The sequence below is a fragment of the Solanum stenotomum genome, chromosome 5 (genome assembly GCF_019186545.1).
Source record: "Solanum stenotomum isolate F172 chromosome 5, ASM1918654v1, whole genome shotgun sequence".
In the NCBI taxonomy this organism is placed as follows: Eukaryota; Viridiplantae; Streptophyta; class Magnoliopsida; order Solanales; family Solanaceae; genus Solanum; species Solanum stenotomum.
In genome coordinates this window covers 62,270,398-62,282,155 of record NC_064286.1, presented here as the reverse complement: position 1 = coordinate 62,282,155, position 11,758 = coordinate 62,270,398, and the positions used below count along the sequence as shown (strand labels likewise).

Genomic DNA, 11,758 nt, shown 5'->3' with positions numbered 1-11,758 from the left:
TAGCCTCCAAAGCTACAGCTACTTTTGCACTTTTTTCATCCATTGATTTTCCAATCATTTTCATTAATATTTGCCGGCTGTTGAGTTACTCTTACTTCCTCCTTGATTCATTTTACTTGTCATGTTTGAGTTTTATACGTTTTTTGAGAAAATATTAATAGTCAAATAATAGTAGTAAAAAACTATTATTATTATTATTATTATTATTTAATTCTTTCTTGATTATCTAAGACAACAAGTATTTTTGGATTAATTATTCTCTAATTATTTATTCTTTGATCTCAATTTATTACTACTGTTGCTTTCGCTATATTAATCCCTTTTCACCCTTTTCACATTTATTAAAATAAGGATATATGAAAAAAAAATATTAATGAGTTCTTTCTTAATTATCTACTCCTTCATTTCATATTATTTAACCGTTGTTGATTTGACATACCCCTTAAAAATGTTAATTAGAGATATGTATTATTAAATTAACTTTATTAATAATACTTTGAATTCTAAATTTAACCGTTATTATTTCATATAATTATTTAATAATAAGGATAGTATAGGAAAAATGATAGAACTCATTTGATTTGCTAAAATGAACAAATAGAATGTATTTATTTTTGATATAGATGTCAAGTAAAATGAAACGAAAAGAGTAAAATAAAAAGCATTTTAAATCAATTATTTTAGTAATTATGACAATTAAAAAGGATCGGAGAAGATACTATCCATTTTTTTCTTCTAAAATTACTAGCATGTCATATGATGAAGCAAAACATAAAAAGAAGTCTTCCTTTATTATCTTCGTTTTTTCTGAACTCACTGACTATAAATTTTAGATTCGAGTACATACGATCAACCTAAAATTTGAAAATGATGTCCTTAAGTGGATCCTTATAGATCTGCTGGTCATAAAAATTGTAGTCCCTCTCAGGCTCACAATAGTTCTTCACTTCCATCTGCAACAACAACAAAATCATCCTTAGCAAAGTACATCCCGGTGCACTAAGTTCCCACTAGCTATGTAGGGGTTCGCGAAAAGACCAGACCACAAGAGTCTGTTATATGCAGCCTTACCCTGCATTTCCATAACAGACTGTTTCCACAAAGACTCTTTTGTCACAGTTTAATTCATACTTAGTATTCACCAAAGACAATTAACTCTAAATATGACATGATATTGAAAAAATGTTTTATACTGACAGTGTATATAAGTTAGATGTACCTTTCGAATTCCTTTTATGGCTGTCAAAAGGTTTTCACTCATCACTTCTGAAAACAATGTATCTTCTCCTAAAGCAATTAAAGATTCAGAAATAGAATCTGGTACGCTTCGAAGATTCTCTCCAGATACATCTGAATCCCCTTCTGTTTCACAAGAAAACATAGTTCGAATATCAGATAACAGTGAAGGAATTGTACAACTCGTCATGAAATCTTTGGAAACTTGAATTACTTTCAAATACTTAATAGCTTAACTCCCCTGTGTTTCAAGTTGTTTGTCGTTTTTTCCTTTTTAGTCCGTTTTGAAAAAAAAAACCATCTTTCCTAATTTGTCAACTCTTTAAAGGACATTGTAGTACATTTGTACGTACCTTTAGTTTAAGACGATAAGATTCAAAAGTTTTCTTTACATTCTTAAACTTCGTATTAAGTCAAAACCAGACAAACAAATTGAAACAGAGTGAGTAAACTATCAGGCTGAACCATATAGCACAAGGGGAAAAAACTGAAAAGGCTAACTTACCTACTGGTTTTGGAAGGCTTAGATCTTTTCGTAATCCATCGACTCCAGAAATAATTATCGAAGACAGACCAATGTATGGATTCGTGCAAGCATCAAACGCTTTGATTTCAAAATGGCTAACGAGATCATCAGCAATTCCAGGAGGGCTAGCAGTTCTCAATGGTGCCTCTGTATTTTCTTTACCCCAGCAGAGGTAAGCTGCATTTCGCGTCTTAGGTACCAAATGCTCATAACTACACGTGATAGATCGTTAGAAAATCTTTATTGATTGTTAAAGTTGAATCCATAACAGAGTAGTCGAGCTGAAAGTATTTCCAATCGAATCAAGTACATTTGACACCGGATAGTAATGACAGTAAGGATTATCAAAAATGACTTGCCTAAGAGGATGTGTTGCAGTAAAAGCTAATATGGCAGGAAGATGATTTAACACTCCAGCCATGAACGATTCCCCTATCTTCGACATTCCATATTTTGAATCTCCAGATGCCATAAAAATGTTTTCTCCATTCCTCGACAAACTTATGTGTACATGTGATCCCGAGCCATCTTCATCCTCTGCATACCTAGGAAAAATGCCCAAAATGTCACATACTATGAGGATATATCAGTATCGGAAACAATCTCTCTATCTCCCTGAGATCATTGGCATACGAATAATATTTCAATAGTTACCTTTAAAGTGATCTGATTGTGTAAAACACGTTCTATTTTTAATCATCAGTACTATAGAATTTGAATTCAAAAGGGGGAAATGCAGCTAAAAGTGTTTGAGGTTAAATCTTCTACCTACTTTGGAACAAAAGTTGCCATCTGCCCGTGTTGTCTTGCAACTGATTTGATGACTTCACGCGCATAAATTAAGCTAGCAATTGCTGTACTAGCCTCCGCGTATCCCAGGACAACTTCAAACTGACCTTTTCCAGTTTCCGCGTGTACCTGAATAATTGAAAGACACAACAAGTGGAACTATCTTTACTGGACTGAAAATTTGTGAGTAAATTTTGTCTTAAAGGAAAAAAAGGAAACTTACCTGTTCAACTGTAATATTCATCGTTTGAAGATAAGTAACGATATCTTCTAATATCGATGAAGAAACATCAAATCCTGATGTAGAACAGTACGAGGTCTTGTCGATTGGTAACCATTCTTCTTTGCCATTCCTTTATGTAATTTTATTCATACAAATTTAGTGTAACAGTTTACAAGATGAGAAAATGAACATAAAATTGAGTAACGTACTTTATTACACTCTTCAATAGGTAAAATTCGATTTCAAAGCCTACATTCACAACCTGAAACATGTAGATATGTATCAGATCAATAAAACTTTTCAACTCTTGCAATGAAAGATACTAGCTAGACATACCAAGTCGAATTCATCTTTTAAAATTTTAGTGACTCTTCGAAATACTTCTCTTGGACAGTATTCCCATGGTTTATCTGGTTCAATACACATGTCTGCTAATGTCATTTCCTGTTGGTTTTCCCTGGATCAAAAAGATACACATCCACATCAAACATGATTACAAATCAATATAGTAGTGGAGAAGTTAAGTCGAAATCAATGAAGAAGAAAACTGAAGCAAAGGAAACAATAGGTAATACTAAAATCGAAGAATAATATAGTAGAAGAGTAATAATAACAACACTACTAAGTAACCTAGACAAGGCTCGACTATCTACTAACCTTTTACCCTAATCTCGTCCTCTATATCTTCCTATATAGGATCATGTCCTCAGTAAGCTGCAGACGTGTCATGTTCTATTTAATCACCTATCTCTAATTTTTCTTCAGCCTACCTCTACGTCTCTGGTAACCACATACCATATTTACTCTACCCCATCATTTGGAACAAAACCTATTGAGTTCTGCTCCTTGAATCAGTTTACAGGACATTTCTATGTTATTTCTACAAATGAAAGAGTGTCTTATCTAATATGTCCTATCAACGAAATCGATAAAAACAACCTAATGTAGTTACATAAACCAGAATCAAAACATAAATTAGTACCAGGGGATTTTGCATCTGGTTGATAAATCAGGAATAATTCTGATCATGCCTGTAAATCCGAGTTTAGTACCCTCCGCGGGGGAATTAGATACTGAGCTGAGTGCAGCAAGACATGCAGGACTTAATCCTAAACCATGTTTTTTCACGAAGCTGAGACGCTCTCTTGGAATAACCTGCAAATGATTCACATAAGTGAATAATATTCAATCAGCTTTTGGACTTAACTCAACTCGCTCATGAGATGAGAATTGCCAAAGATGAACAAATAATCCATCACATTGTGAGTTGGTAACTCAACACCCTTGCACGTCTAGGATTGGACATATGAAACGTGGACAATAGAAGATGTAGACTCAACATCAAATAAATCATTAAAATAATCCATCACATACTAAAGTGGGAACTCAACATTCCGGCACGTCTAGGATTGGACATATGAAACATGGACAATAGAAGATTCGGATCCAATATTGAATAGATCATGAATTGGGATGAGTCTAGGTCTATTATGATAATACAAAAAATTAACTTCAAACATAACTTAAAGAATCAAAAGTAAGTTTATAAGGTGAGACTTTTCGAAACACCAAATTGCCCATCACCTACAAATGTGAGAACTCAAGATTATACTTTTGTTTAATTGGGTAGGTGTCGATAGCAAAAGAACCTTTGCTTTGGTCCATACCACGAAAAAGACAAAGATCTAAGACTTTCTTTACTCTGCCTCTGACCACGAGAACTAGGTCCAATGATCCTCTTTTTGATCTCTTACATAAGATGTGTATATATAGACTATTTAAACCATAATTAACCAGAGAATTCTGAAATATCATTTCTCTCTTGTTCATCATACTTGTTCGAGGTAAAAAGTTAGTCCCACCCGATGTTTACATCAGATCAATACATGTATGACATGCACATTTAATCATTATTAATTAACCCGCCCCATTAAATCATGTAACTTTAGTAAATAAATATCTAAAAATCACTTACACGACATCTATGAATGCCAGAATTATCAATCCAAAGAATGCGAACAAAGGGAACAGGTTTGAATGGTTCATCTGAGCTATTGTAATTGCCTTCTTCACCAACGCTACTCGACTCACATCTCTCCATAATAATTATTTTTTTGTGTGTATTTTTCCAAATTCTAGTTCAATCTTAACTCCAATTTCAGTTTGTTTAAGTTAAATCACATGTTCTACAATTTTTTTGTTTATGAATTTTGTCTGGATGAGCTTGAAAGTAGTTACATTAATAATACACTTTGTTTTAATTTGTTTGTAAATGAGTGGGTATATGAACAAATTAAACTTGTGGTTGAGTAGAATCGTATGAATAGCTCCATTCTTAATATGAGCAAAATGAGGACTTTGTTGCTTCATATTCTAATTATGCCACATTATACATGGAATGTTTGTAATAGAAAAGTAAAATATAACATGAAAATCAATCTTAGAAAAAAAATTAAATTGATAATATTCTCGATCTTTTTATCTATAAATTATTTTTTATTTCTAATGTTATTGTTAGATGGTTAATAGTATTAGTAAAAAAATAAAATACTATTATAGTTAAAAAATTAGAAGTACAACAAATTAAAGACAAATAAACATTATTAGTTAAAATTAGAAATGATGATTGAGCCGTGCGGGCTCCCCTTTTCTAGTAAGGCAAGATGCCAAGAAAAGTGGGAAAATCGAATTTGCAAAATAATTTAGTTTAATGATTTATTTATTTATTACTAGAGATCTGAAAAGGCCATTTTCTTCTATTCTTTTTGCGAGACACCAATTATTTGATAACATTAATTGCTTAAACTTTAACATCAAGAAATATTACATGACTACGTTATATTATATAAAACATAGGTAAAAAAAAGATCTAGGGTAGAGAAAAAGCAATGTAGTTCAATATTTGAAAATGCAAAAAAACCTTTAAAATCTTATTTCTTCTCATGTTTACAATTCGCTTCATACGGTACACATAATCTTTAAAACTCTTGATAAAAATTATTCCAACAATAAAAGTTCATAAAGATTAAGATATATTTACATGATATGATTAGACATAATCTTAAGTATCTGTTGAAGAATACTAATGGGATGCTACTAACCTGAAAAAAAATTACTTCTTCATACCTGACATAGTTTTAATAAAGGGTAGTAAAGATTACTTATAATGTAATTTAAATTTTTTTTTGAAGAAAATTAGATAAATTTATAGCTAGGTAGAAAACCCATCTATGGAGTAATAAATTGTACTAATAAAAGAAAATATAGGGAAATTACAGGATTCATATGGAGTAAAAAACTCTATCGTCTTCCCCAAGCAAAAGGCATAATGCCTTTATCACAGAATGAGAAAATTGTATGGATAGTCGCCGCTGCTGTCTTTCATATTATTACTTTGACTTGTATTAGCGTAAGACAGGGAGTGACGGTTGCTAATCTAGCCTGGATGGGGGAATTGTTATCCAACATGGTGACGTGTATCTGCCTATTATGGAGATTTACATTGCTCAACCTATAGTCCCTCCTAATTTGGTAAGATACATGGAAGCTCTCGGTTGGTTGGTGAACGGCATCTTATCTCATTTCATTTCGACTTACCTGACATTAGACATGAAACTGTACTTGGCCCTTTCTTTTGGGTTGATTGCGATCTTCTGTTGGCTCATGCTATTCAGGCCGGTGGCCAGCGACTGGGGACTACATTATTCCCTATCTAGTTTAATTTACTGATAAGCATGACAATCAGAGACTATGGCTTTAACCATGCTAGGACATATATTTTGATTGTTTTGTCTGTTATTCTAGTTATAATAAGACTGGTGGCAGATACCATTGCCGTTGAGCTACTGCCAGCGGTTGAGGAAGTGCCGGAACATGATTAAGTAGATGCTGGTAATCAGAACGCGCGTGCACCTCTTGCTGATGAAGTTGCTTATGATGATCAGGGTTATGGTCTTGAAGCTCCTGCTGATATTGAGCGCAACATTGATGATGATGGTCTTGAAGTTCCTGCTGATATTGAGCACAACATTGATGATGGTCTTACACTTTTCCTTATTGTTTGTTAATTGTGATATTAAAGATGCTGCGATGGCCCGAAAAAAATAATATGGAGTAATACATTGTACTTAAAAAAATCAGGGAAAATAAATATAGAAAAATTATAGGAAAATATAGGGAAATTACATGATTTCTATGGAGTAATACACTGTACTCAGAAAAATCGGGGAAAATAAATATAGAAAAATGATAGGAGATATTTGATATGGTTTGAGAAAATTGGGAAGTTATAGGAGATATTTGATATGGTTTGAAAAAAATGAAGAGATACACCTAATTCCTGGATATATAGATAATATATATATATAAATTAACTTTGGTGTTGTTTAATTTTTGTCGCAAAATAATGAAGTTTCTGATTATAATCTTTGAAATTTCGCAATTTTCACTTCTGTGCATAATTCATCTAGACAACATTAGCTATAGTTTGCTCCAATAGGAACCTTAAATTTCTTTGACAAAAAGATGTGACTTCCCATTTTTTTAAGCTTAGAAATTAGAACATCAAGTGACCTTTTAAGAGCCTATTTGAATTGACTTAAAAAAAAAAAGTTTTAAATAAAAAATAAAAGGTTAAACGAAAATGATTTTAAGTCAAAAAAATAAAAGTGAGTTGAAAACCAAAAGGACAATATTTCAATGCTAAATTAACAAGGTATAAATCAGGTTAGAAGGAGTAAGGCGCAAACTTCTATGCGTCTTACAAGGCGCACACTGTCAGCGTCTTGGCGGCTGCGCCTTGTAAGGCGCATAGAAGTTTGCGCCTTCCCTTAAAATAAAAAATAAAAAAAAACGTTTTTTAACTTTTTTGCATTTGCAAGTGATTTTTATATTGAACCCAAATTTTTTAATAATGAACAAAATTTGTTTATAATACTTAATTTTTTTCTTTATTTTTTGCATGCATATGTCGAATAGTGTAATTAGTTTGAGATAAAAAGAATTGTTGAGCATGCCGAATAATATAATTAGTTTGAGATTTTGATTAATATATTTAAAAATATAATGAAAAAAATTAAAACTTGTTAATGAATTGCAGTTAGAGAAAAGAGAGGAATATAGAGTTATTATAAGAGATATTTGATACTGTTTGAGAAAATTACTCCACATTATAGGATTAGTCAATTCCTCTTTTATATATATATAAAATTATCTTTGCTGCTCTTCATCTTCCACCTCAACAACCATGGACGTTCTCCGATTCACCGGAGCAACATTCACCGCCGGGACAGCAATCACCGTTGTTCGTTCCGACGCCATTAAACCTGGCGCAAAATTAAAAACAAAACGAACTAGGTTTATTAGTGGTACCATTACTAAACCAGCGGCGGTTGTTACGGCAGCGGACTCTTTGAAAATTTCAAAGACTGATGATACATTGATACCAGTAGTACATCCGAGTTCGTTACAATGCGAGGAAGGTTATTTGTTACCGAATTATCCACGTGGTGAAATCGGTTACAATTACGTCAAAGAAATATTGACGTCCAAAGTGTATGAATTAGCTGAGGAGACGCCATTGCAGCGTGCACATAAGTTATCAGAGAGGTTAGGGGTAAATGTATGGCTCAAACGTGAAGATCTTCACCCGGTATATTTTTACTACTCAATTTTGTTTTTTTGTAGTGTTATTGAATACTTCTATTTGTTGAAGTTTGGTGTTAATTTGTAGTATTCATGATGTTTTTATGTTAAAGTTTTGGGTGGTGAACTTAAGGTCCGCTAGTTTAAAAAACACTAGCTGATTCTTTCCATAAGTCATGTCCTTGGTGGACCGAGTTACTTCATTGGTGGGAGGTGGGAAGTGGGTAGTATAACGTAGAACTAATCAAGCTGACATGGATACCATGATCATAAAACAAATAATATATATATATGAATGTTGTATATTCATGATATTACTCATATTGTTGAAAGATTGTTAGTTTATACTAATTATCCTTAACACTAATTAGTCATAATTTTTTTTTTGTTTGATCGATTTGTCTATATGAATGAAGAGACGAAGGACCTGGATTGAAGCCCCAAAATTGATCAAATATTTACCCTATTTGGAGCTTGTAAATAACAATGTGATGTTGCACCCATAAACTTTAAATCCTGAATTCACCTCTGTAGTAACTTCCATGGATCTGAATTCACACCCGTAATCTTTTAGCATAGATATACTCTTGTTAAAATTTATGTTAGATGAGATTGACTATGCAGGCGAGGTGTGAGAACTCTGCTTGATTTTGGATTTAGAACATGAATTTATTGGCTATTCATGTTGATTTTTTTCTTCCCTGATTATTTAATACTCGAGTTTATGATTACGATAGCTGCCTTGTTTCTTATTCAGCTCAACCAAGTAGAGCAAGTTTTTAAGTCTGTATGTGTTCTGTATTTATCTAATTTTGAGCCTTTTGACTCACAATCATTGTCGTATACTCATATTGGCAGGTCTTCTCATTCAAGGTCAGAGGATCTTACCATATGATGGCAAAACTCTCAAAGGAGCAGTTAGAAAAGGGCGTTATATGCTCATCAGCGGGAAATCATGCACAAGGTGTTGCATTAGCTGCCAAGAAACTCGGCTGCAATGCTGTGATTGTGATGCCCGTTACTACGCCAGAAATTAAAGTTAGTATTGTTGAATTACTTATAGCTTCCTATTTCAATTCATCCTGTTCTTTTATCCTATTTCAAAGTTTATCCCTTTTTTTGTAGTGGAAATCAGTTGAGAGATTGGGTGCTACTGTTGTTCGTGTGGGGGATACATACGAAGAAGCACAAGCATATGCTGTAGCTCAGGGCAAAGAAGAAGGACGTGCATTCGTCTCTCCCTTTGATCACCCTGATATCATAATAGGGCAAGGTACGGTTGGAATGGAGATCAACCGCCAATTCAAAGATAAGATACACGCGATATTTGTGCCTATTGGTGGAGGGGGTCTTATAGCTGGCATTGCTGCTTATATGAAAAAAGTCTCCCCTGATACGAAGATTATTGGTGTTGAGCCAGTCGATTCCAATTCAATGGCGTTGGCATTACACCACGGTCAAAGAGTAATGCTGGAAAAAGTTGGATCTTTTGCAGATGCAGTAGCTATTAGAATGGTTGGTGAAGAAAGTTTCCGTCTCTGCAAGGAACTAATAGATGGGATTGTCCTAGTTAATCATGATTCTATAAGTGCATCGATAAAGGTTAGTCAGCACTAACATATTGTATGTTACGTTACTTGTTAGTGTACGAATTTTGAATCTTTTGATGTGACTGTTGAGTCCTGTTTTGAACAGGACATGTTCGAAGAGAAAAGAAGCATACTAGAGCCAGCTGGTGCACTTGCCCTAGCTGGAGCTGAAGCATACTGTAAGTACTATGGTGTAAAGGGAGAAAACATCGTAGCAATAACTAGTGGAGCCAACATGAACTTTGACAGACTTAGATTGGTAACTGAACTCGCGGATGTTGGTAGACAGAGGGAAGCTGTTCTCGCTACTTATATGCCTGAAGAACGAGGCAGCTTCAAAAAGTTCTACGAGATGGTGGGACATACTAATATTACTGAATTGAAGTACAGATATGATTCTGAGAAAGAAAATGCTCGAGTATTTTACAGGTATCGTTTAGACAGAATGTTAAACTGATTTTATCGTTGAAGGGACATCTATGAATTCGTAGATATATTCATTTTTTTCATATGGCAGAGTTGGTCTTCACACGAAAGTTGAACTCGAAGAAATGGTAGACAGGATGGAATCATCACAACTGCATACGATTAATTATACAGATAATGAATTGGTTAAAGATCATCTAAGACATCTGGTACTGTTTAATCTCTCTTTTTACTATCATGTGAATCTAATTTTCGACAAAAACAGTAAATATGTGTGTTTGTACTACTATGCTACTATCGTTATTGACTATACTAATCAATCAAGGATTGATGTGCTTCCTTTCCTTCTACTTTGTTTAACGAATTATTGTGGTGATCATCGGATATTGATGGCTCGTACTCTCTCTATCTCTGCTATAATTTGTTGCAGATAGGTGGGAGATCAGATGTACACAATGAGCATCTCTGTCGATTCATTTTCCCAGACAAGCCTGGTGTTTTGATGAAGTTTTTAGACGCTTTCAGCCCAAGTTGGAATATAAGTTTGTTACATTACCGTGCACAGGTACCTTATACAAGAAATCTCATTGTCACATTGTTCGTTTTTTGGTACTATCTTGTAGTCTTTCTGCTCTGCTAGTATTTATTATTGAGTAACTTTTTTTCGTCTATTTGAAAGGGAGAAACTGGAGGGAATGTGCTAATCGGACTCCAAGTTCCACAGAACGAGGTTGATGAATTCAGGGGTCGAGCTGAGAGTCTTGGTTATGTGTATGTTGTGGAGACTCTCAATGAAGCTTTCCAGCAACTAATGCATTGAAATGGTTGGTATGCATAATGAAGTTTTGGTCCTTAAAGAAAATGGCTTTTTGTCAATGTTTGGAACCAACACAAGATTATGCTTTAGCTTTATTCAAAATAATAGTAGTCATTGTCTTTAGGGGTAGAGTGTTGTCATGCCCTGCTTTTGCTGTCTATCGGCATATGTTGTGTATTGTGTTTTGATTGTCACATGGTATTGTTTCTGTCTTGTAGGCTCTACACTATTTTTGTATTAACTGTTATGCTTTCTTCATTGTCTTCTTCTTCTTTTACTTGGGTTTGATGCATTTGAGTTTAAAGTCTTTAGGAAACAACCTCTCTATATCCATGAGATAGTAATAAGGTCTGTGTACACTCTACTTTCTGCAGACCCCCTATTGGATTTTGGGGCGAGTACCCACACAGGGCGTAGTGAAAAAAAACATTGGTACAATCTATGAGGGGGTGGAAATATCACGAGGCGTAATAACCCCCATTATTCGGAAAAAAGGTATGGTGCTGCAC

The 11,758-nt window shown here is 33.9% G+C and overlaps 2 protein-coding genes across 2 annotated transcripts; one reads left to right on the top strand and one right to left on the bottom strand.

Moving 5' to 3' along the window:
- Positions 1-1,690: 1,690 nt before the first annotated feature.
- On the bottom strand, positions 1,691-4,875 carry LOC125864233 (uncharacterized). Its single transcript, XM_049544144.1, has 9 exons — positions 4,750-4,875; positions 3,757-3,929; positions 3,111-3,231; positions 2,984-3,036; positions 2,775-2,904; positions 2,535-2,680; positions 2,122-2,307; positions 1,742-1,974; positions 1,691-1,695 (listed from the first exon to the last, which is right to left on the bottom strand). The coding sequence occupies exons 1-9, from the start codon at positions 4,873-4,875 to the stop codon at positions 1,691-1,693; spliced, it is 1,173 nt and encodes a 390-aa protein (XP_049400101.1).
- A 3,144-nt stretch (positions 4,876-8,019) lies between these two features.
- Positions 8,020-11,364, top strand: LOC125865670 (threonine dehydratase 1 biosynthetic, chloroplastic-like). Its single transcript, XM_049545876.1, has 7 exons — positions 8,020-8,424; positions 9,276-9,455; positions 9,543-10,019; positions 10,113-10,435; positions 10,524-10,641; positions 10,863-10,997; positions 11,112-11,364. The coding sequence occupies exons 1-7, from the start codon at positions 8,020-8,022 to the stop codon at positions 11,250-11,252; spliced, it is 1,779 nt and encodes a 592-aa protein (XP_049401833.1). The 3' UTR covers positions 11,253-11,364.
- Positions 11,365-11,758: the final 394 nt, after the last annotated feature.

Bases quoted from the DNA above. Each gene is read 5' to 3' on its own strand.
- LOC125864233 (XM_049544144.1), bottom strand. From the start codon at position 4,875: ATGGAGAGATGTGAGTCGAGTAGCGTTGGTGAAGAAGGCAATTACAAT. The intron at 2,308-2,534 runs GTAGGTAGAAGA...CATTTTTCCTAG, and splicing joins ATGGCAACTTTTGTTCCAAA to GTATGCAGAGGATGAAGATG. The intron at 1,975-2,121 runs GCAAGTCATTTT...TATCACGTGTAG, and splicing joins ACTGCAACACATCCTCTTAG to TTATGAGCATTTGGTACCTA.
- LOC125865670 (XM_049545876.1), top strand. From the start codon at position 8,020: ATGGACGTTCTCCGATTCACCGGAGCAACATTCACCGCCGGGACAGCA. The intron at 10,436-10,523 runs GTATCGTTTAGA...TTCATATGGCAG, and splicing joins AATGCTCGAGTATTTTACAG to AGTTGGTCTTCACACGAAAG. The intron at 10,642-10,862 runs GTACTGTTTAAT...AATTTGTTGCAG, and splicing joins AAGATCATCTAAGACATCTG to ATAGGTGGGAGATCAGATGT.